The sequence below is a fragment of the Eutrigla gurnardus genome, assembly GCF_963514095.1.
Source record: "Eutrigla gurnardus genome assembly, chromosome: 23".
Lineage (NCBI taxonomy): Eukaryota > Metazoa > Chordata > Actinopteri > Perciformes > Triglidae > Eutrigla > Eutrigla gurnardus.
In genome coordinates, this window is record NC_139934.1 from 5,695,003 (window position 1) to 5,719,551 (window position 24,549).

General features: G+C 43.3%; 3 protein-coding genes and 1 long non-coding RNA gene across 10 annotated transcripts in view; 2 read left to right on the top strand and 2 right to left on the bottom strand.

The window, feature by feature from the left end:
- The window catches only part of aadat (aminoadipate aminotransferase), a 4,386-nt gene extending 3,536 nt beyond the window's left edge, over positions 1–850 (bottom strand). For 2 of the 3 annotated variants that reach the window (XM_084003404.1, XM_084003402.1), the window contains exons 1-2: positions 487–777; positions 1–79 (exon numbers count right to left, since the gene is read on the bottom strand). The exon at positions 1–79 is cut by the window's left edge and continues 90 nt beyond it. In XM_084003404.1, the coding sequence (XP_083859530.1) occupies positions 1–79; positions 487–553 (146 nt within the window). In that variant the 5' untranslated portion in view covers positions 554–777. The other variant, XM_084003403.1, reaches the window with a different exon arrangement.
- An 84-nt stretch (positions 851–934) lies between these two features.
- Positions 935–4,942, top strand: ino80b (INO80 complex subunit B). Of its 4 annotated transcripts, none has more exons than XM_084003406.1 (6): positions 937–1,247; positions 1,386–1,502; positions 2,354–2,534; positions 2,622–2,779; positions 3,843–4,015; positions 4,108–4,940. In XM_084003406.1, the coding sequence occupies exons 2-6, from the start codon at positions 1,463–1,465 to the stop codon at positions 4,570–4,572; spliced, it is 1,017 nt and encodes a 338-aa protein (XP_083859532.1). In that variant the 5' UTR covers positions 937–1,247; positions 1,386–1,462; the 3' UTR covers positions 4,573–4,940. The 4 variants fall into 4 exon arrangements, with proteins under 4 accessions (XP_083859534.1, XP_083859532.1, XP_083859533.1 ...); XM_084003407.1 differs by having other exon boundaries at positions 1,397–1,502; XM_084003408.1 differs by having other exon boundaries at positions 935–1,502; positions 3,879–4,015; positions 4,108–4,942.
- Positions 4,943–5,166: 224 nt separating this feature from the next.
- intu (inturned planar cell polarity protein) lies at positions 5,167–22,905 on the bottom strand. 2 transcript variants are annotated; one of them, XM_084003400.1, is made up of 17 exons: positions 22,785–22,905; positions 20,579–21,183; positions 19,547–19,632; positions 16,714–16,929; positions 14,497–14,615; positions 14,002–14,091; positions 13,453–13,530; positions 12,975–13,158; positions 12,565–12,618; positions 12,058–12,120; positions 11,709–11,924; positions 11,531–11,623; positions 9,315–9,746; positions 8,906–9,000; positions 8,638–8,827; positions 5,556–5,698; positions 5,167–5,434 (listed from the first exon to the last, which is right to left on the bottom strand). In XM_084003400.1, exons 1-17 carry the CDS (start codon positions 22,865–22,867, stop codon positions 5,323–5,325), a joined length of 2,859 nt encoding a protein of 952 aa, XP_083859526.1. In that variant the 5' UTR covers positions 22,868–22,905; the 3' UTR covers positions 5,167–5,322. The 2 variants fall into 2 exon arrangements, with proteins under 2 accessions (XP_083859526.1, XP_083859525.1); XM_084003399.1 differs by lacking the exon at positions 22,785–22,905 and adding an exon at positions 21,988–22,204.
- Positions 10,271–11,838, top strand: LOC311009315. Its single transcript, XR_014596633.1, has 3 exons — positions 10,271–10,439; positions 11,507–11,628; positions 11,712–11,838. It is a non-coding gene; the product is annotated as an uncharacterized lncRNA (long non-coding RNA).
- Positions 22,906–24,549: the final 1,644 nt, after the last annotated feature.

Here is a 24,549-nt window from a genome sequence, read left to right on the forward strand (position 1 = left end):
AGGAAGGGGAAGGTGTTGGGGTTGGGCGCTCCGCCGGCCAACGAGATCAGAGACGGAGGCGAGCGCTGCTGCAGCTCGGCTTCGTGCAGGGGGAGACAGAAAATACTTTTTAAACACACATTATTATAAAATAAATTAGTATTAAATCGACTAACACGCAGATTTGGTAATGACCTGATATTTCTGACACTAAGGTGTGTTTTTTGTCTGTTTAAGGTGGAGTTTTCAATTATAATATGATGCTTAATGAATAATAATGCATCATATTTTAATATCGCAAGTCAAATCTGAATCAGCAACATAACCAGTATTATACACAATAATTCCCCCTGGAGTAGAAGTGCTTTGGGGACACTAATGGTAATATTTCTCATATCTAACCATCATAATAAATCAGTTTTTATAGCCTCACTATTGCCTGAATTCTCCCCCCTGGTGTTAAATTGCTGTAAAAACAAAAGGACTTTTCACACAGATGAAACTTACTCAGCATCCTGATAGGAGAGGGCCTCCTCGCTGCGCTGACGGCCGTCAGAAACCGAGCGTAATTCATGACTTCTGACAGATTATTCAATCAGAATAACATTTAATTCGCATTAAATGCACTTTCAACACTTTGCACATCCGGGTGACAGAAAAGTACACCTGCAAAGTAAAGTTACGTGAATGTACGATAAACGGTGTTGAAGTTGCTACACCAACGAAGAAGAGATCGTAGGTTAAACAACTAGTTCTTAGCTGGCGCTAGCTAACGTGTTATTTCGACCACACTACCTAACTGACCTTCCGTGTCCCGGCTTGTCCGCCGCGGGGGCTTGTGGTTAATGTATTTCTTGAGAGCGAGCTCTTACGGGGGTCACCTGCGCAGTTTGTTACGTGAACTACATTACCCAAGATGTAAACAATAAAACACGTAACAAACGTGCGTGTGATATGTCCTGTTTGCGTCGGTGTCACCTAACTTGTTTTGATCTATTCGTGTAAATCTTTAACCGGTGTAAACTGAAGCCGCGCGAGTGTTGTTCTTCTTTTTCTCCACTGGGTGGCAGTCAAGCGCATCCACGCGCTCAAAGCGACCGGAAGTGGCCAAGCGGATAACTTCCGTGTTGTTATCTTTAGCTTAGCCGTGCTAACTAGCTCCGTAACGTTAGCTTGATCCGCTAAAGTCAAAAGGTTTTTAGTTTACGTGGCGTATTTTCCTCTCGAATCTCTTTTTTGCGACTTCGAGAGTTTTTATTCGCTGAAAGGTATAAAATATAAATTAATTCTGGGCTAAATAAGATAACGCTGCCGTTAAAGCTAAAGCTAACGTATAGGATTTCCACCGGTTGCCTTGTTGATCAACGTCGCGTTGAACTCAGTATTCGTGTGTTTAATGTTGTAGTTTTGGTTGGAGGTTTAGAGATGTCTGCGGTCATGTAGGCCGGCTGTTACTCAGGTTTTGTCTCCCTTCGTCGTCTCAATGGGGAAAAGGAAAGACATGATTCACCCCAGGTTTCTCGGTGAGTACACGAGATTAGTTAATTTGTGTAATTGTGTGTTTTTAATAGGCAGAGATATGTTTTCCCCAAAGCTAACTTAGCAGTTAACCGTACCCTTTAGTTTATTCAACTTAAAGGCTATTTTAGAGGTTGTAGTTTGTGTTTTCATTGATTTGAATGTATGAGAGGTGTTGTCCATCCCATATTTATCAGGTGAGAGGCTAAATAACATGTAGATCTAAGTCTCTTTGATGACAACCTAAATAACCATCTAAAAACCATAACACACCTTTTATACATCCAGAATATGTATTAATATGCAAATCCCCCAAAATGTGTAGGAAAATCCCTGAATATCAAGCAAAAATAATATAGTTAGCCCTTCTTTCAGAGAAGTTAAACACTGAATTGGTGGTAATGTTCTTGGATGTTGTTGTTTTTCTCGCCACTACAATATCAAGTTTACTTACAAGGAAGACAAGTCACCATATACCAGAAAGCTGAGTGTTTGCAAACCTTGTTTGGAGGAAAGCTAAATGTCCCCTAAAGGGACTCAGTGAGTCCCGTGAGGAGCAGGTTTCCTTCTGGTTGGTCCAGTTCTCAGGTTTACATTGAAATAGCACTGAACACACTATCCTTCATGAAGGTAAAGGTTTCTGACAGGGATGTTAAGACTGTTCAAACTATGTGCTCCTTATAAATAGGTAACTAAGTATGAGTACAATCACTTTATTATAACATCAGGCGATACTAATCCCAGTATATAAAGTCCAGTACAATATCAGTTATGTAGGAAATGGCAATTTTGGTCAAAAAGCACACACATACATTTCTGCTGTATTTATTTTTGGCTTCCCTCTCGTCGTCTGCAGGTGAAGGCGGCTCGAGCCTGCACAGCGTTCACAAGCGGAAGCACAAGAAGCACAAGAAGCACAAGAGGAAGCACCACAGCTTCGCCGAGGCCCCGGAGCCGGAGCCCATCGTGGTCCCTCGGCCTCCTCCACAGCTCCGACTCAAGATCAAGCTGGGAGGACAGACGCTGGGGACGAAGAGGTGAGTCGGGGATGCTGAACGCTCCGTTGCTGAACCGTTTTAATATAAAAGCAGCCACTCAGGGAGTTTGTGTTTCCTGTCTGACAGTGTCCCCACCTTCACCGTGCATCCCGGTGTGGCTTGTCCTCCTTCTCCCTTGATGATCATTAACACTGTTGATGATGATGATGACGACGACGATGACGACGACGACGATGATGACGACGAGCCATCTGTGCCTTTGGAGCAGTATCGGGCCTGGCTGGGTAAGTAACAAGTACTTTATATATATTTATATACTTGAGCTTGATGAAGAGTTGTATGATTTTGGATTCATGTCCACATTGGAGTTCAGGGATTAAACTTGATTTCATTTTAAGTGGCTGCAAGGTGAAAATGTTGGGAAGACCAGAACAGTAAGACACAACCGACGGCATCACAATGATACAAACATTTAATCAAGTTAACTTGTAAAAACACTGGTACAGTATTTTAACATGTATATGTTCAGACTCGTGGGAGATGTCTGTCGTATTCATAGTTGTACACATTTAACTTAATGGGCTACTAAGTATATTTTTATAATTTGCATTCATTCAAATCAATAACTGCACAAAGAAAGTCATACTATAGCATTTCAAAAATTCACGAAAATGTCAGCCAAAATAAATTAATAAAAAAATATTAAAAAATATTAAAAAGTCATAAAAATCGCTCGTATCGCTTGTCGCGCCAAGTCTGAGTATAGTGAGTCCAAAACAGGCATAAAAAGCCATGATCAAATTTTTCCAAAAAAAAAAAAAGTCATACTATAGCATGTCGAAAAAAAAGTGAAAAATTGACAAAATTCATTAAATGTTGTAAAAATGATTTAAAAGTCATAACATTTCCTTGTTAATGCATGTCATTCAACTTCTGAGTGACGTGAGCCCAAAAAAAGTAATACTATAGCGTGTCGAAAATTCACGAAAATGTCAGCCAAAATAAATTCATGAAAAATTATAAAAAAAATATATTAAAAAGTCATAAAAATGGCTCATATCGCTTGTCGGGCCAAGTCCGAGTGTAGTGAGTCCAAAACAGGCATAAAAAGCCATGGTCAAATTTTTCCTAAAAAAAAAAAGTCATACTATAGCATGTCGAAAATTCACAAAAATGTCAGCCAAAATAAATTATTACAAAAATATTAAAAAGTCATAGAAATCGCTCTTATCATTCATTCAAATCAATAACTTTGCACTCTCAGTAACACAGTGAATGCAAGTTAAGTTAATCTTAGTATTCTGGCCTTTGCTGGACAATAAATTCATCACGTCTGTTCTGTATTAGATGAAGACAGTAATCTGGCCACGTCCCCTATGCCAGACATAGACTCGGACTCCATGCTGGGCGTCCCCGTGGACGAGGAGGAGCGGTGGCTGGACGCTCTGGAGAAGGGAGAACTGGACGACAACGGAGAGCTGAAGAAGGAGGTCGACGAGTCTCTGCTCACAGCCAGACAGGTGAGGAAGAGGAAGTAACCTCATTGAAAAACATGCTTTGAGTAGCCGTGAACATATATAACCAAGTGTTTCTTGTTGTTGTTGGTGTTTAGAAAGCCCTGCTACACAAGCAGCAGAGCCAGCCTCTCCTGGAGCTCCCCATGGGCTACAAAGAGAAAGAGATGACCGTCGAGATGATGCAGAAGCGGGAGGAACGAGCCCGAAAGAGACGCCTGCAGGCGGCCAAGAAGGCCGAAGACAACAAGAACCAGACAATAGAGAGACTGACGAAAACCAGCAAGGCCAAGATCAAAAGCATGAGGGAGAGGAAATCCAAGCAGAATCAGTGTCCCATGATCCGCTACAGCGACTGCGCCCAGGGCATGGCCATCTCCTTCCCCGCGGGGGTCCCTACTCCGGCCCCCACGCCTCCCTGTCCTCAGGGAGCAGCCCCGGTGAACTGTGGGGTCAGCGGCTGCACCAACCGGAAGAAGTACTCCTGCTCAAAGACCGGGGTTCCTCTCTGCAGCCTCCAGTGTTACAAGACCAACCTGCTGCTCGTCCAGAGTGCCGCTTGAACTCTTTTCCAAATGGATGCCGATGTAAGGGCCGTTACTGCGCTGGTTTTGTACAGTACACGTGGTCATATTGCTCAACTTTACCCTGTACAGATGTGGAAGGTGTCATTTTTTTGGACTTTTATCATCTTTCCTTTTGTTTGTAGCTGTGTCATAATTATAATGCTTTTCCCAGCAGTGATGCTGGTTACACAACTCAATTATGTACATTATAAAATGTGAATATCTGAAAGTGTGCACCTAATATTATACAATAATATGATTTGCATTTGTGCAGTGTCCCATTTGTTGAATACGACACAAAAAGAATATTTTTGTAAGGAGAAAATAGCGTTTTTCATTTTTTAAAAGTGAAATTATGATCGGAGAAGAATAAAAGAGAAACCGCATTGCTGCTTTAATCTCAATTTTGTTACAAATGACTCCATTCCCATACAAAACTGTACATGTTGAATTAAGTACAAATGAAATGTCTTCCCAACAAAGCGTACAAGTTGTGATAATATCAATACAACAGCATCGTTTTTGTTGGTCCAGCTTAGTAAACTTTATGGCAGCAGAGTGTCTGTGGCTGTTCTCACTGGAAGGATTTGTCTGCTCCTATCAGCAGTTTGCACAGAAGTGTCTGAGGTATTCACTGATTGAGTGTCTTCATAACCCCCACAACCAGCTTTTAACAAGCAGTCGTCTTCCTGAGAATGTGACGGAGGCTTAGAGGAACGTTGAAGATCGTGAGTCCACCGTTAATAATCACAGTGCCAGGCCGAAGGAGAGTCTGAAGGCCATCTCGACGGGAACCTCTGCCACGGAGTCATGGAAACACACGTAGAATTCCTGAGGGACGGGCTCCAGCAACATCCGCCTGAAAGAAGAAGGAAAAAAGACCCGGCGTGACAAAAAAGACTTGGATTTTATAGAGAACTGTGTCAATCGTGAACAAAAAAAGTGAGATCTGTGGATAAAAGTAATGAAGGCTGACATACCCTATAACCCAGTAAGTCATGGTGGGAGCAGGTTTCCTCTGGTCGGTCCAGTTCTCAGGTTTGCACTGAAACAGGACCCCGTGTTCCTTGACTGGACCCAGACCCCAACCGCCGCCCTGAGGCCTGTCTGCAGCCCGACGGCCCTGCAGGGGAGAGATCAACCAACCAGCCCATTCATGAACACAGTCACAGGAGACTATTTCTGACATATGACACAATACATTTTACATAACTTTTCCACATCCTATACTATGACTTTGGTCATAACTTTTTTTCCAACATACAAATGTGTGGAAAGAAGTTGATAGTACAAAAGCTGTAGTTGTTTTCTTTTGAATACCACTTCCTCGTTAGTATAGTGGACAGTATCTCCGCCTGTCACGCGGAAGACCGGGGTTCGATTCCCCGACGGGGAGTACATTTTCACTTTTGTTGTATTAGAAATACACAATAAAGTATGCTATTTGTCATCTGTGAATCAGTTGTTCTACTTTGTAATCATTCAGTATGTGTACTTGACTCCACGTCAGCATAACATGAGTCTCCTTGTATCCAAAGGGAAAAACAGCGCCCCCAAAATCCAGCTTGTGGCCAAAAGTATATTACATCTTCATATATTACATGAATGGGAAAAGTTAAGAGTTTAGGACTACTATCCATCTGTAGTGAGTCATACTATAGCATGTCGGAAATTCACGAAAATGTCAGCCAAAATAATTAATACAAAATTATTAAAAAATATTAAAAAGTCGTAAAAATTGCTCATATCGCTTGTCGCACCAAGTCTGAGTGTAGTGAGTCCAAAACAGACGTAAAAAGTCATGGTCAAATTTTTCAAAAAAAAAAAAGTCATACTATAGCATGTCGAAAAAAAAGTGAAAAATCGACAAAATTCACACAATGTTGTAAAAATGATTTAAAAGTCATAACATTTGTTTGTAATGTATGTCATTCAAATTATGAGTGTTGTGAGCCAAAAAAAAGTCATACTATAGCATGTCGAAAATTCACAAAAATGTCAGCCAAAACAAATTAATAAAAAATTATTAAAAAATGTTAAAAAGTTGTAAAAATTGCTCATATCGCTTGTCGCACCAAGTCTGAGTATAGTGAGTCCAAAACAGGCATAAAAAGTCATGGTCAAATTTTTCCTAAAAAAAAAAAAAAGTCATACTATAGCATGTCGGAAAAAAAGTGAAAAATCGACAAAATTCACAAAATGCTGTAAAAATTATTTAAAAGTCATAACATTTGCTTGCAATGCATGTCATTCAAATTCTGTGGGCCCTAGTTTCGTAGACTAGGCGTAGTCAGCGCGCAAAGTCATAACATTTGCTTGTAATGCATGTCATTCAAATTCTGAGTGTTGTGAGCCAAAATAAAGTCATACTATAGCATGTTGAAAATTCACGAAAAAAAAAACCTGCGCCACGCAGGCACACCTTCCGTCACTCCCACCCGCGCAAGTGGGAAAGAGGGAGGAGAAGAAGGCGTGAGTGGGAGACGAGGAGGAGACGAGGCGTGGACTGGGATTAATACAGCCGATTCAGATCTTCACCAATCAAATGAGCTCCTCTCCTCTCCTTTAATGCGTTAGGGGAGGTTCAGTGCAAGTTCCGTCACTTGACAACCCGATGACAGAAGCAGCGCTGCCGCTCCCACCACGCGCATCACGCGCTGTGGGAGCGTATCATAATAATAAGAATGCCGATAAAATAAAAAACAGGAGAGAGAGAGGGAGATGTTTTGGTCCGAGAGGCTGAGTTTCGGTTACGCGTGCCATCCGCCTTTGATCGTGACGGGACAATCTATATAGATATACATTCACGTGTTGATTCAATTAGTTGCATTAAATAGTGTTTGTTGTGATTGTTTATTGCATTTAAATGTGCCTGGAACTGTGGAAACCTGCCTGTGAGGTCTCGGTGACGTGTGCGCACTGCGCGCCGTCAACCAAACTTCCACTCCGCCAGCTGTGATTCGCATTGAATGAATGGACTTTATTTGCGCCTTGCACCTTACGCCAAGAGTAGACTAGGTTGGAGCTGGCGGGCTTTCGGCGCAGTCTCGGTGAGGCTTTTTGCCATGAAACTTCCGCTACGCCAAGCTGAATCTGTGACGCCTCCCCCTGCTGCGCCGCCACACCCATCTTGGCGCAGGCGATCCACCAAACTGCCAAACTGACCGTGCGCAAGGCTGCGCGGGTCGAAACTTGCATTACGCCGGCTCCGCCACCCTGCGCCGCGCCACGAAACTAGGGCCCTGAGTGTCGTGAGCCAAAAAAAAAAGCCATACCATAGCATGTCGAAAATGTCAGCCAAAATAAATTAATAAAAAATTATCAGTCATAACATTTACTTGTAATGCCATGTCATTCAAATTATGAGTGTTGTGAGCCAAAATAAAGTCATAAAAAATTATAAAAAAATATTAAAAAGTTGTAGAAATCGTTCATATCGCTTGTCGCGCCAAGTCTGAGGGTAGTGAGTCCAAAACAGGCATAAAAAGCCATGGTCAAATTTTTCCTAAAAAAAAAAATCATACTAGCATGTCGAAAAGAAAGTGAAAAATCGACAAAATTCACAAAATGCTGTAAAATGATTTAAAAGTCATAACATTTGCTTGTAATGCATGTCATTCAAATTCTGAGTGTCGTGAGCCAAAATAAAGTCATACTATAGCATGTTGAAAATTCACGAAAAAAAAAAAATCATCGATTGTTGTAACAAATGATTAAAAAGTCAGAAATCTTATGTCAAACTATGTCCTTCAGGGGAGTGAGAGTATGGTATGTAGACAAAATTGCTAGTTGTTTTTTCCTACATACCACTTCCTCGTTAGTATAGTGGACAGTATCTCCGCCTGTCACGCGGAAGACCGGGGTTCGATTCCCCGACGGGGAGTACATTTATTGCACCAAGAAACAGCTTGAACTCTCTTGGTATAGTATGTTGAAAAAAAGTAATAGTGTAGTATGTCATAGTAGTAAAAACATGTTATAGTATATCTCATGCTGCTTGCCATGATTTGTGTGAAGTGTGTACCAAGGTTGAGATAAGCTCTCAGGCAAACTCTGACTCACCCTGGCTGGCAGGCTCTGCTGAAAGGCGGCCCGTATGGAGAGGCAGCAGTGGTGGAAGTTGCGGATGAGCTGTGGGTGGATGGAGCCGCTGAGCTGAGCCACCTCTCTGTGAGTCGGAGCGATGAAGATCCCCTGAACGGTTTCCATCAGGACGTAGTGGAACAAGGTGTTCTCTGCACCTGAGGTCAGTCTGTCACAACCAGAAAATGTAGGTTTTTAGCTGTTTGCAAATCCAGACCAACATAAAGTATTATTTCCCATCACTCACTTCATGGTGTTGTACATCTCCTCTGTCTCCCTTTCAGTCAGAGTCTTCTTCAGGGTGCCCAGGTAGAAAGGGTTAGGGTGCTTCATCCTGGGAATCTGATGTCAAAGCATGCAACGAGCAAAAGACAGAACATTACAATATTAAATCATCAACAGTTCAGGGATACGGGGGTTAATCTGAGAAGAGTGAGAACCAGCAACATCCCAACATTTGTGTTGAAAAATACATTTAAATTATCTTGCGATCAGAAATCCTTTACAAAAATTGCATCTCATAACCCTCAAAAGTATAATAACTTGTTCTTTGGTCATGGCCCTTATTGAAATGTCTTGTATTGTGACATATGTACTCAGTTTAATAATTTAACAAGGAAACAACCATAAGACTATATATAATATTTAAAGTGTACCTTGAGGAAGCCTCCACTGCCTCCGCTCCCATCAGACCCTCCAGACCCCAGCGAATCCCGACGCCCCCCTAGCTTCCTCCCTGAGTCCGGCGTGGAATGCGGACTGAGGCCTGGAGCCACCGATGAACCAGACCCGGACCCACCATCCATCTGTCCCTCACTCCCGCTGTCGGACAGGCTCCTCTGGGGGCTGGACCTCCGAGCCTTCTCCCCAAACAGACTGCGGCCTCTGGACCCCGAGGCGGAGCCTTTGACCGCCCCGGCTAGCTTGCTGAGGACGGGGGAGGAAGAGGCCAGGCTGTCCAGGCGGTCGCGGGCTGTAGCAGCAGGGAGGAACCAGTCAGCACAGGACAGGCAGGGGGCAGGTGGAGCATTCAGGCGCTCCTCCATCCCTGCCTCCAACACCTCCAGCTGCAGCAAGGTGGCCTTCACCTGGAGTCAGAACAGAACAGTGTCCCTTTAAACTGTAGTGATCAACACATCTTTTCTGGAGATTATCATCAAAACATAGTGTTAGCTGCAGACCTAATGCAAAGGAATATATCAGTCTTATTCTGACTTCTCTCCATTAGCAGAGACGCTCATTATGTGCATCAGCAGTGTTTACTTTAATAGAGCTCAGCCTACCTGTCTTTAAACGCGGTGTAAAAACACTGTAAAGACTGTTAAGTGTCGACTGTCGAGGGAAAAAAACAAATCACGCACGACGACATCGATAACTAGCACGCTCTCTCGGCACAAGGAACGCGTGCTCTCTTGGCTGCATCCCATTGGTCAACAGTTCTGGGCTCTGATTGGACCAACACGCTTGTGTGAGATACTGTTCTTGTTTTTCAATGCAGAGAAGAAGATACTGGTCAGAGAAGAAATTCAAGTCACACTCCAGCATGAATATGAGGAAAAGACGTACGACTGTTGAGCCTGAAATTCACACAAACCCGAGGTCTAACTTTCAGCCAATCGTTGACCTCCTTTATGCGTTGGTTCCGCCCCCCTGAGCTGTCAATCACAACAGAGCAGAGCGATCCATCGAGCCGAATGCTAGTACGCATGGACAAACTGTTTCTTACAAGAACTGAATTTCAAACTCGGAATTCGAACTGGAAAGTGGATTTTAACGACGAGGTGAGTTTGAACGAACCTTGACAAACATTTTCGGGACCATTCTGAAACGTTAATTGAATATGAGCTAGAAGGGTGGTGGGGGGGTATTAACGAGGGGGTGTTGACGACGTGCTCGTGCATGAGACGAGTTTAAACGAACGAGACGCGTGTTAACGAACGTTGACTAACGGGAACATTCGGAAACGTTTATTAAATATAGATAAAACGTTTTTCCAGCAGCAGATACAAAACCTGTAGTTGTTTTCTTTTGAATATCCCTTCCTCGTTAGTATAGTGGACAGTATCTCCGCCTGTCACGCGGAAGACCGGGGTTCGATTCCCCGACGGGGAGTACATTTATTGCATTTTTTTTTATTTACATGTGCAATTTAAACACGGCACGTTCGGAAGAGGTGGATTCGGTACGGAACGATTCATGCACGAGCACATGCACGCCACGTGGGCATGACGTAGACTACGATCGATCGCTCATCTCGGATCACCTCAGCTGCCTGCAAACCTAAAACCTCGAGTTAGCTTCTCCACCAGTGTGTGGATATAAAATCTGTAGTTGTTTTCTTTTGAATACCACTTCCTCGTTAGTATAGTGGACAGTATCTCCGCCTGTCACGCGGAAGACCGGGGTTCGATTCCCCGACGGGGAGTACATTTTCGCTTTTGTTGCATTAAAAATAGACAATAACCGACGCTATTTTTTCAATCTGTGAAACAGTTCTACTTCGTAATAATTCATTTTCATTCAGTACGTGTACGTGTAACTCCACGTCAGCATAACACGAGTCTCCTTGTGTCCAAAGGGCAAAACAGCGCCCCCAAAATCCCGCTTGTGGCCAAAAGTATATTACATCGGTAGTGATAAGAACTACCATAGAGAATGAATGGGAAAAGTTAAGAGAGTTTAGGACTACTATCCACGGCCCTCGCGCGAAAGATTCCCTGATGGTGAGTACATTTTGCAACGTTTACCTTGTTTTACATGATCAGTTCTCTTGGTTGAGGTTGTTACATTAAATCTACTAGACAAGTAGGACATGTTTTTTTTTTCAAATAGAAGAATTGTATGATAGGAATTCACTTCAACAAGGTTTCACCTGATCTACATAAACACAGTCAGGTCCTGGCGAGCCCAGAGCTGGAGAAGCACAGCCACCTGCCTCCAACAGCACACACTGCATGAAGTGCCTCTGAGGTAAAGAAATACAAGCAGAGAAAATGAGATTTTTTTATAATAAACAATCATTACTGTGAAGATATATTTTGGTTTCTTACCAGCCCCACGATGAGGAGGAAGTGCCTTCCATGAGGCTGGCTGAAACCCGGCGCTGTGCTGCTGCTCTTCGCTCTCTGCTGGGGAAACACCTCCCTCCAGATGACCAGCTGCCCCACCCGCTGCTCCGACGCCAGCGGCAGCAGGCAGTAGTGCTGGCAGTACAAGCACACGTCCAGCAGGTCCTCTTTGGGCAGGTGGTTGGCGATCAGGTAGGACTGGAAGGTGGAGCACGTGGATGATTTGATAAAATCTTTATAACTAAGCCAGCATTGAATGAAAATGTACAAAAAGTCCTTTTCTGATTGGTAATTAACTACATTTGGGCATTTCAGCAGCAGAGACACCTACCTTGTAGAACAAACAGGAGCCAAGGATTACATACAGACGCCTCAGCCCAAAAAAGTCCTCAGACTGTTACAGAAATAAAGAAAAGACAGTAAACAACTACACAGATATAGGAGGATGGTGTTTAATGTTTGGACAATAATTTGTGAGTGAAATGAATGACCTTGTTGTTGTTTTTTTTTTAAAATAAAACTCAATAACCCATGTTTTTAATTGTGTCTCAGCTGTTTTCTGTTCTTAAGTGCAGCTTCATGTAATCAGTTGTAACGCTGCACATACAAAAAGAACAAACCAGACCCCATGAACACACATTAACAGGTCTAAATATAGTCCAACCTTCTCCCCTACCCCCTCCTGAGGCCAGGAGACAGACGGCATCTCAGCTACGGAGCAGCAGGACAAGAAGTCATAACGCAACGAGAACCACCGATGACTCCACTTATTTGTAATTGACATTCTTTTTAAAAGTAATTCATGCTTGCAAGACAGCAGTATGGTGTGGGTTCTCACCATTTCTCCAAAATCTGAAGACTCAAAATCAGAGAGAACGGTATCCACCTCCATCTGGGGGTCAGAGAAAAGCAAATATAAGCTTCATGATTTAATCATCAGCATGTAAAAGATACTATATGTTCAATATTTTGTCCACTTTCTGGTCTCATCCTTATTGCTTGTTCCTGCACCGATTTCATATGGACATCATTACATTTCTAACCATAGTTGTGTGATGCATTCCCAACAATGGACACCAGAGGGCACCATAGCTCCATTTGTGACACATTCTACTTTAACTACTTCCACACTATTTGTTGAGGAAACAGGGACACATTGACACATTTATCTGTTATTACTGCACTTACCTCTGCTCCAACACTAAATCATATCTAGTAATATTCCAGAAATCATAGACAGAAATGCACCTTGATTTCTGGAGGCAGTGTGAGCCATCGGACCGCCGGCAGTCCGTCAAGAAAAAGGGTCCCTGAGACGTCGGGGGTCGGGGCTGAGGCGCCGTCCCTCAAGCGCGACGGCTGGATGAGCTGCTGGAAAAAGAGGCAGAAGAAGTGGTCCAGCCTGGGAGCGTGGTCCGCCTTACAGAACGCCCTGCAGACCACGACCAAGACCACAAATGAGCTTCTTGATGACACAAAAGGTAATTCTAACCATAGAAGGATGATTACATTTCATTAAAATACATAAATGGAATAAGGGAAAGCTATTTGAGGGTTAAGAAAGTGAGACAATGAAGACTCTGTCCAGAAGCCAGCTGGAAACCTTCCTCTTTGAATTGGTGAAACACGTTATTTATTATTTCTGTATATTTCTGCATAAAAGAGGAGGGGTGAAGTTTCAACCGGCTCTCTCAGCAGGACCACAGGAAAGCACAGAGCGACCCACCTGTCCAAGGAGCCGTACATCACTTTTAGTGTCCGGACTACGTCTCCCACCACCGTCTGCAGATACAGCAGCGGAACCCTGCAGGGAGAAAATATGTCAAAACACTGACGGGAATATTTCAGCTTCAGCAGATGTCATCAAATATCTGGAGGCCATGAAACATTTTGTTGGTGTGTTTGTCAAAAATCTGCTTTTAGGCCTGAATGAGATTATCTCTAAACCCGGTGAAAAAGGTGGATAATATGACTCATCTCACAAGCGACCACCTGCCATTTGTCGAGCCAGCAAAAGGACAAAAAGAAGCACGCTGAAACTGTTTTCACAGAGCGCTCGTAAATATGTTTCCTCTTCTTCATAAAAAAGGGTTCATTTCTCGAACACAAGAGAATTTATCACCACACCGGTATCAGCAACTTGTTTCTTTTTTGTTTTTTTTTAAACCATCCCCTGAAAATTTGCCGCCATATGTTTTGCACCTGCACTTCAAATGAAATGTGGTGGAGGCGGAGTCATCTCAGTGTGTGTGTGTGTGTGGTGTTGACCTCTGACCTCTCAGCAGGAAGACCGATCACCAGCAGGTTGTTGCTCTCCTTCCAGTAGCCCACATGCACCAGCAGGTTCCCGAGCAGCAGAGAGGAGCTACAGACGGGGGGGGGGGGGGAGACGGTGAAACGGCAGAATAGCAGGACGTGGAACACAGAATGAATAACATGAATAATTCTTCCAGTCTCCCCCCTTTTCTCCCCCAAGCTCACTGTTGTTTTTAAACTGTGTGTTGATATTCAAAACATCCAGCGGTGAACTTGGCAGGAAAGGGTAGGAAAAAAATCACCAGACACTATTTTTGATTCCCTGTTACATTTATTGTTTTTACATAAAGAAGGCCGTCTGCCTTTACGCTGCATTTTTCCTTGTAAATCGGCTACACAAAGTTTAAAAGGTATTAGAATAATTGATTATGAGTATCGCCTGCACACCAAGTAAAGCGAAAACAATGATTTATATAAAGTCAATGAGAAAATTACAGTTAGGTTGCTTCCCTACCTGAGTATTCGCCCCCCTGTGACGTTCTCCAGCATGTCACACAGCGTGAGGAAGATCCCCCTCACTCCTTTCAGCTGGCCGGATGCTTCAGACACCGGGTACTGGTACAAGATCTCCTCCTGCACACACAAACACAGGAATATCCCCTTAACTGTTGCTCTGTGTCACAGAAATGAAATATTCAACAGAGTGACACATTAAAAACAAAGTTAAATATAAGCTGTTGGATGCTACCGTCACCAAAACGTATGCCTGCTCTGAATTCTGGACGAAACGGATGAATGTTCACCGTCACTTCATCAGTGCTCTGTTTGGTTTTCAGCCCAAACACGGATATAACTCTTTAAAGACAATACTTTTCATGTTTGACCTTTGAGAGGAAAGAGAAGCAGGTTCAGGAAATGCAGGAATTTACAACCAAACCACATTGAGATTATTCCTCAAGCCAGGGTGAAATACCAACACTTATTCCTGCAATACAAACTACAGAAAGAAGGAGCGAGCGCTCCGGTGGATTCGGTGTTTCGTGGGTGATATTAGTATTCCTCCCAGCGTGCGGGCAGCTTTGAAGCATACAGGGTGGATAAGAGAGGGTGAGAGGATCAGAGGACGGAGTGCTGGGTGAGGGGATAAAAGCCTGGCATGAACAGGCCCTTGTGGCCGTGCCAACCAGAACAAAGAAACCAGAGGGAAACACATTTCAACACTTCAGCTACATCTGGTCTGTACACACAGGCAAGGAAAAATGCTCAACTCTCCAAAACATTCACAGCCAAGACCCAAAAATACCACAGCTGAGGAATCTGTCCAATTTATGCTAACCCTTATTGCCTGGTTTTATCTCGTCAAACAAATGCACAATCATTAGTATATTGGAATCAGAGTATGATGATTTTCTATAGATATTTAAACAACCTTAAGGGTCTTGTTAGTTGTACAACTTCCCCTCCTCGTTGACCTGGGAGTCTTCAAGCATGTGTTGAACTGTTTATGACGTTAGCATCCCCACTGCTGCCCTAAAAACCCTAAAGCCGTATTTTAAAGTGACTAATCGTTATCAGGGGTCTTGTGCACATGAAGTCTTCTTCTACATGAAGATTAACTGTCAATGACGCATCATCTCCTGGAGCTTTAAAAGACTCAAGTCACAACACTTCCTCCGTAGCATCCTCACACGTTGTTGCACTGTAACTGCTCCTCTTTGTACAAGATTAAAGTCAGACGTCGACTTCACTCCTCTTTTAACAGATTCAAATCAGGTTTCCCCGAGACTAATATCTTTCCAAAGGGTTGGAAAAACATGATTTAGATACCAGCAATGTTCTGTTTCTACTCTCTTTTATATTCCTCTTACAGTTACTGGCAATATCCAGGTATTGGAAGTCCACTGTCAGCACCCGCTGCACACCTGACGGTTATGAAAAGGGGGCTTTCTTTTCTTTCCAACGCTCCCTCAGGGTTGCTCTTTAATAACAGCCTGTTTGATTCCTTCTTTTCAGTCCTAAAACCAAAAGCAGGGATTTGAGCTGCCAGGGGTTTCCAGCACTGATATCTGCTGACTTTCCCACGGCAAACACTGTGTTTTGTATCACAGCTGTCGATATTGAACTCCGAGATAAAGGAGCCCAAAATGGGAGATTTTATGACCTCAGAGTGCATTTCCAGTGTTTTTTTTCCAACGCTGAAGTCGCAAAAAAGCGGTAAATTAAGAACAACAAAAATAACTTGAACCTTGTTAACGTTTATTGTGTTGATGTGGTATAGCACAAAAAAAAAAACACAGTGTTCCACATATAGCCATCACTTTTAATGCCACGATTGTTGAAGCTGTGAAATTGCATCCAGCTGTAACGTTCTGATATGCCAACCAACGTTACGGGGCATAACACGCAATGGAAAAGTGGTGCGCTGCTGGATGAAGTTTAAATTGATGTTTAGACGGAAGTTTGTTCTCATTAAAGCTTGCAGTGTTTGTGTTTTTTTATCATTCCTCGTTTTCTGTAAAGACCCGTAAATGTTTAATAGACAGAAGTCTTTAAATTCATTAAGGCTTTTGGTGTGTTTTTTTCATTCATCATTTTCTGCAAAGGCCCATAAATGTTTCACAGACAGAAGTCTTTATTTTCATTAAGGCTTGTGGTGTTTTTTTGGTTTTGCCATTCATTGTTTTCTGTAAAGTCCCACAAATGTTTCAGCGTGCATTCTCTAGAAACTGACCTCGTCCTGCGGTGATGCCGAGTCCAGTTTGAGTGAGAGGTACATGACGACGTGCGGGACGTTTCCTATGGACATCTGAAGTTCGGCGGTGTCCTCACCCCACAGCAGACGCACCAGCTGGCTGACCGGAGGAGGGGCCTTGGCCTTACGGGGCGAGGGCGGGTCGCCGGCACCGCTGCCGTCCACCTGAGCCACCGTCTCCAGCGTCAGCCTCACCTGGAGGAGGTGGCAGGAGGAGAGGAGACGCATAAGAAAGGAACATTTAAGGATTGGAAAAGAGGAGAGAAATTAAGCACGGGGAGAGTTGTGGGATGGTGAATAATTCCAGGAAATGTGGACCAAAAAAAGAAGATTTTCTGTTATATAATGTCGTTGCATCAGCCGTCATTTGTAAAAGAAAAATCAGCCACTATGGCTCCACGTGATTATACTTGGCAAGACATTTTAACGGCGCTCGTATGTCTGTTGTAGGAAAATCGGAGGTGTGCACGTCTGCCAAAGAGGGAGGAAAACGTCAATCATTGCACGTTCATTCAGGAAAAAGGCCGAAGAGTGGATAGCAGGATGGTGATCGTCAGAGAGAAAGTGACACCAGCATCCAGACCTAACCGCAGCATAACAAATACCAGGGCTGAGTGTGTGTGTGTGTGTGTGTGTGATTGACTAATTAGAACCAGACAACCCGAGGAAACAGTGGCAAGACAACAGACAGCCTATCGTCTTTTGTTCAAGCAGCATTTTACTTTCCATACCCCCAGTTCTCTATTTCCTTCTTTTTTTCCCCATTTTTTACAACCATTCATAGAAAGTAACAGTGGAAACACATGCAGTCAAGATGCACAGAAGGGTGAGAAAGGGCAACAACACAGCGTCCTCGTTAAAACAATCTACATTTAAATCCGGATTACATGCAGTAGAGGCTGTTCATCTGCAAAGAGCTCAGAAAACCAGCAGTGTGGACCCGCCACGGTGGCATACCTGTTCACACATTGTGCTGACTCTGGGCTGAAACCTGTCAGCGCCAGAGAAGACGTCCACGGAGCTAAACTGACCAGATGTAAAGGTTTAAAAGGGTCTCTGATTGAAACCACCATTCAGGAGGGATTGTAAGTGTCCTGCAACAAATCAGACTCTTTTCCATTCTTTTGGGTTTCATGATGTGAGAAACAAATACATTTAGAGGACGAAAAAGCAGAGTGAGAGACAGAACGGTGTTGGTTCTGCTGGGATTTGACCTCAAACCACTGGGGACCTTGCAGAACCAGTTATACGTTTTAACCACGACATCTTAACTGGACACGCCCCCAACTACAATTTGGTGAAGCTTATGGCTACTCGGATTATTTTACACACATAGTTGTTTGTTTTTAGGATGGATGACCTAAGTGGAGTTAACCCAAGCATCGTTTGCGTCTGCAGCTAACCTTAGAAATTTAGTATGCTAGAAATAAATGAGGTGTCGTGGTCGTTATTTTCCCAGAGAATGTGGTGCCTACCAAATATGTTGATTTAAAAAAAAAGAAGATCATATTTCCTGGTCAAAAATGTAGAAACAGTATATTTCGGATCCAACGATCACTCCCAGAACCCTCCGAGGACCCGTCAGTAATAACCACAGGCCACCCGCCTCCCCAGCAGGCGCCGGCATCTGGGCTGCCAGCCATTTTGGCCAATTCTAGGGGTATTATTAAAGAATAGCCGGAGTAAGGGGGGGCTGGAAGACCATGAGATGAACCTTTCAGTTGGTGACTCTGACTCTCGTCTTTGAGCTGAGAGGCAAACATCGTGAGATGGATTAAAAAAATATCCCCGGGTGAAGAGGATGAGAGGGCCAACTGCAGCACGTTCTCTCATCACAATTAAAAAAAGGATGTGGTTAGACTGGAGTGAGCTGCCACTGGAATTCCAGTCTGTTGATGTCAGTTATTTAGGACTTGCTTATAGATGGACACACACACACACACACACACACACACACACACACACACGTGAAGGACTAACTGAGGCTTGTGTAGCAGTATGGGTTAGCGGAGGGCACGGTGGACTGACTTTAAAACTAATATTTGTCCCTCCGAGCGTAATAAGCACTGTCTGCGTTCCATCTGGGAGGGCTGGCTTTCACAGAAACCATCCTCCAACACACACACACACACACACACACACACACACACACGCACACACACAAAACAATCATCCTGTCAGCAGTACAACTCTATTTCCAGCTCTCTGAAAGTCATCTCGGTGCACGAGGAAACTTGTGTTTTTCCCAAAAAATCTCCCTCGCTCTTTTCCCTGCAATGTAATTTAGTTTCCGACTACATGCTCTAATCAGCTCGAGCGTCCAATCCCACAACAGCTTCCTGTGGCACCGAAAAAAAGAGTCGCACCGCAGTCCCGTCTATCCGCCGTGTTTGCCATCAACCCGTACACACACTCTGTCATTTGTGAATTCCTACTTTTTTTTTTGACGGCCTGCATTTTGGGGGAAAATGCACGACTGAGGCAGAGACTATGGATTTTTTTAGGGAACCGATCAAAAGGATCATTTCTCTAATTGAGGGTTTTCTAATGTTAAACAGCGCCGGCTTCTGCTTTCTATTTGCATTGTAGCAGCGCAGAAGAAAAGCATGCATTTCAAAGTCATTTAACGTCCATACGTCGTACAGTCCCGGTCTGCAGATTGTGACGAGACGGGATCTTGACAACATAAACGCTGCCTTTGGAAACATTCACATTGTGGGCCTCAAATTTAAAAAAAAGCTGGTGAGGCTCATCAATATCAACTCTAAAAGAAAGTACCAAGCCTTTCTTTTGTAGATTTAGCCACACTGACCTGCGTTGGTCCTGGGATGCAGGACAGAACCCTCTCGATGTTTTCTGAAGTCACGTCCACATCGTCCACTGCAACCAGGACATCACCTGAACAAGAACACAGAAAAAAAGGCACGTTTATCACACCAATAAGTCAATTCATAAGTGTGATCTGACAGGAATCCACCACAACAATTCACCCCCATGTCTGCTTTAGTAATTAAATATCAACGTGGCTTATATGGTCAGTGGACACTGACCTTCTGACCCATGCACTTACCTGTACAGACCAGTAGGTGTGCATGGAGGCCGACCACCATCTCAGCAACAGAGCTATTTCAGGTATTCAACCACCCTAATTGTTTAAGCATGTAGGCGCGCTGCATAGAAGCTTCTCTAAACAGTCATTCATGCGGGCAGTCATTTGTGGTGAAGCGCAACCGGCATTCCTGCGTCTGCTCGTAAAAAGCTGTCCGATCATTAGCCCCGATTGAAGAAAATCACTTCACAGGGCAGCTCTCGAGCGGACAAATTATCATTTCTACAGAAGCAGACCTGCATTTTGGTTTCATGCCATTAAAAGCTCTTTATCTCGACAACATGAGGCTAGCTCTCGCAGCACAATGCTTCAGAACAACAAGAACCTTTACAAATCATACTTAATGCAGTTAAGCTGCATGGATACGACCCGATTAGGTGTTTTTATTTGACTTTTTTGGCTCTTTTTCCTCCAGAAATCTGACTAAGACGATGCTGTAATAATTGTAGCCCATGCTTTTTGTGCGGTGTGGAAATGAATGAGTCAGTGCTGGTTCATGACTCTACAGACGACTGTTATTGAAATCAGAACTGCTGCATGGCTGCATTTTCCCCCGTCTTGAGGGAAATGGGTTCTTTTGGAGGACGGGGAGTCACAAAAAGCACTTTTTTCAAAATGATTGTCCACATATAATGTTCCTCTTATGCTCCTCAGATACATCCAAACATGCAGTCTGGAATTCACGGCTGTATAAGATACATTTTGGTAGTTTTAGAGGCCTTTTCATGGTCTTACCGATTAGGATTTGACCACATTTGATGGCCGGACTGTTGGGTATTAATCCATGAACAGTCAGTCTTTCCTCCTGTGTGACCAAGGCAGAGTCTCGCTGCCCCCTGTTCCAGGAGGGGCGGTGCACCACCCCCAGCAGCGCCTCCAGCAGGCCTCCACTGTCAGACAGCGGCGTGGACGAAACGCCGAGACGTTTGGGGTTGAGGTAGACGCACGCCTCCTTCAGCTGCTGCTGCTGAACCGTCACGCCCTGCCTTTGACCCGGCTGGTTCTTCAGGATGGACGCCGGGGGCGACGAAGTCCGCTTGTCTTTACCCCCGTCCTTCCCTCCACCTTTGCGCTGAGACGGCCGGCGTTTTCTCCTCAAGATCCTGGCTAGCCTCTTGAGGGCGGGCTCACCTTTCGCCCGTGAGCTGCATCGCTGCTTCTTGTTCTGCTCTGTGATGACCTCGGCCTCCTTTTCGCTGAAGCGGACGTGATTGGTGGACACTCCTTGACCGGCGGCGGCGGCTTGGGCCAAGGCGGCCTCCTCCTCGCCCTCGCTCAGCTCCAGGTAGAAGAGCTCGCCGTTCTTCTGGATGTCATCCAGCCATTCTGGTTCCAGGTCACTGAAGGGAAACAGAGCGACATTTAATACAATGTATTAGGTTTGATAGAGATGTACCCGCATTAGTCGATATGAGATTTTTTTATTATTTACTTCCTGAGTAAAATAAAAAAAAGTACCGTCATTAGTAATTATTTCTGTCCTGCAAGGATTTAAATATAATCAATGTTCCAGCATTCAGCCACACTTATTTAAATTTACTTTTACAGTATGAGTTAATGCCAAGGTTTATACTGTAATAAACAAAACATTAATCTACACTCAAGTAAAAAAAGCATAAATCAAATGTTTGACCAAAAAAAAAAAAAGGGGGTGGAGTAGAAAGGAGATCACGTTCTGTTTTTTTGGCTTCTCTCTATTTAAACCTGCTTTGAAGGACTGTGGTCGGCGGCTTTGACGTGATATATCCATAAATCTACTCAGGATGGCGAGAGGCATGCAATTATTTATGAAGGTTTTACCTCCCATACTGAAAACACGCCCAACGGCTAAGAAAAGCACAAGAGGGAGGATACATGGAGAGAAAAAAGGAAAGGAGATGGCGTTAAACTCCCACTTTGGCTCCAGCTTATATTCACTAAAACAACCTTTTCGTTTATGTGTGTAAATTAATTAAAACAACATCCGCCTGGTACTTATTTACACCATGAAAAGGGCAGTTTGAAGTGTGAAGCTACAGCGTCTCCTCCTCACAAACTTTTCTAGCTTTAACAAGCTAGCTGCTAGCTTGTTCGTTAGCTTCACGCGGACACCTGCGCGTGCAGACCGTTCGTTTGTTTGCTTGTTTGTTTGAGTCTCTCCTTACTCGGAGTAGTCGGAGCTGTTGGATGATGTGGACTCGTCGTCTTCTTCTTCCGTCTGACCGACAGAAGTCGTTTTCCCGGTACCGGAAGCCATTTATCCACGCGAACTGTTTTTTTTTAAATATATTTTTTAATTATTTCTCGTCTAAATTACGAAGCGCATCTCTTTCTTAACAAAAAAAAGTTAACAGACAAACTGACGGCTGTGGTGGCGTTCTGCCGCCATGTTGGATGAACACTGACGAGTTCGCCGGTGTTGTCACGTGACGCACCGCGCGCCCGGTCTGATTGGTTGGACGACGCCGTTGCCCCTGACAACGCAGAAGCTTTTCCGAGTGTGTGGAAACGGGCGAGACTCTTCGTCCCGTTAAATAATGCAGTAACCACGCAGACAACAACACACAGCTGGGACAGTTAACTAAATTATAAACTAGTAATTAATAAGTTAATTAATAATAAAATTATAATACAATAATAAAAACAACAAAAAACATAAAAATAAGATTGTTTTCATGAGGGGAACCTCGCTGATTTCTTACTGTGAAAACTATTACAGACCACCAGAAGAATGTAGACGTAATGATCGCTTGCCTGCGTCCACTGATTTTTAAATTAAATGCAAATTTGCGCATTCTGTTGCCCCCTAGATCTCCACCTCCCTGCAGACTTGCACGAGTTTTTTTTTTTTTTAAATAATCCCCTCCGGTATTCAGCGGACTTTCTGCGACCAAACAAAAGCCCAAAGCTTGGGTCCGTTGAACCAATATATAGTAAAATACTGTGTAAAAGCTTCACTCACCTGTAAAGGAGAACGCTGCGAATAGAGTCGAAGTCCTCCAAGTTTTTAGAGAATGAACCTCCATCTGCAGAAATGTTAAACATTATGTGTGTGTCATGTTGTCGCGTGGGGGGGCAACAACGTTAATTAATCCAGTTTGTGAAGATTTAAAAACTCCAGATGAAAAGCTTTATGAAGGCGGCTGGGAGGTTAATTCCGTTCCCCGATGCCACCGCGCAGAACTGAACCGCGTCTCCGAGACCAGAAAGGGATCCTCCTCCAGTTTCTCACGTCAATCACGGACACGGAGCGGTGGACGCTTCAGCGCCGTTCAAAGGGAGGAGAAAATCCGCTGGTGCCTTTTTTTTTAATTTTTTTTATTTCAAGGTTTTGAATGTTTCTCCAGGCCAGCCGAGCGGAATCCGTCCCAGCGGTCTCCTTGGCAGGTGGAATCGAACCCGCCCACTCCGGGGCTCAAGCCCACACTTCTGACTACTTTTATTTTGAATATTAAAAAAAAAAGCCAAACCTGGTAAAATAACTTTACTTCACCGCGCGCGACCCCGACAACAAAACGCTGCTGTTGATGGAAGAAACACGTCATTTCCTTTGGTAATAAACTGTGATTTATGTTGCGTAACAACGTGATTTCCATTGGTTTTATATACAACGTCCTGAAATGTATACACACTGTTAATATAATTGAAGGAATATTCGGAGAAATGTAATATTTCCTGCCTTTTTCTTTCCTATTTTTCTTTGAATCTCATTTAATTTATATTTTGTTTTGTTTATGTTAACTATGTCTTGATGCCATACTATTTGTATTTGTATTGTATTATATACGGTCATTGTTCTGACTGTGGTTGGAATCTATAAATAAAGTTTTCTATTGAAAAAAAGAATATATATATATATATATATATATATATATATATATATACAACGTCCTGGAAAAGAGCGGTCTAAAACGGTATTATGCGAGCTAAAAAAAACATACACATACAACATACATTGGACAGATGTTTACTTGGAACTGTCTTTCTGTTTTATTATGTGTATATTTAAGTTTTTGCCACATTTCTTTCTGCTGTTTTATATGCGACTCTTTTACGCCTACTATGTGTTGTTTGCCTGTCAGGTCAAAAATAATGTCACCCTACCTCTATCTGAACAAATGACAATAAAAAACACTAGATTTTGCTCCACAGTATGGAAGCCCATTTCCACCACTGTCAGAAAAAAAAAAACGTTTTCATAATAATGATAAAATATTCAAAAGATATTAAGAAGGAAGTAATATTAGCTACATTATTCTATTAAAATGTACCGTACTTTACATAGCTATAGTATAATTTCTGCTATTATTAAGCAAAATAAATAGATAAACGCAATTATAGTAAATAATTGGTGCATGAAATTGTACGCATCCACATCACACCCAATTCAGGAAATACGTAGTATATTATAAGATACATTTATTTTCCACAGTATGGCACTACCACTCTGATCATACTCTTCCCCTCACTGTCCCCGAAGGGACATTGAACGATCATCAAAGACAGAGAGCGTAAGAACTTAATCAAGTCTCTCTGTCCGCTTCGCGCTCAGGGAAGAGTATCACCGACTCTTCATCGTGGTTAGCGAGACCAATCACTTTAGAAACACATTTCTCAAGTCAGAAACTATAGAAATGATCCCTGAAAGTATAGTCTTAACCTCTCCAACGCGCTGGCCCTACTACTAGAACGGCGAGTCAACCCTTCACGGTCATGGTGCTCCAAAA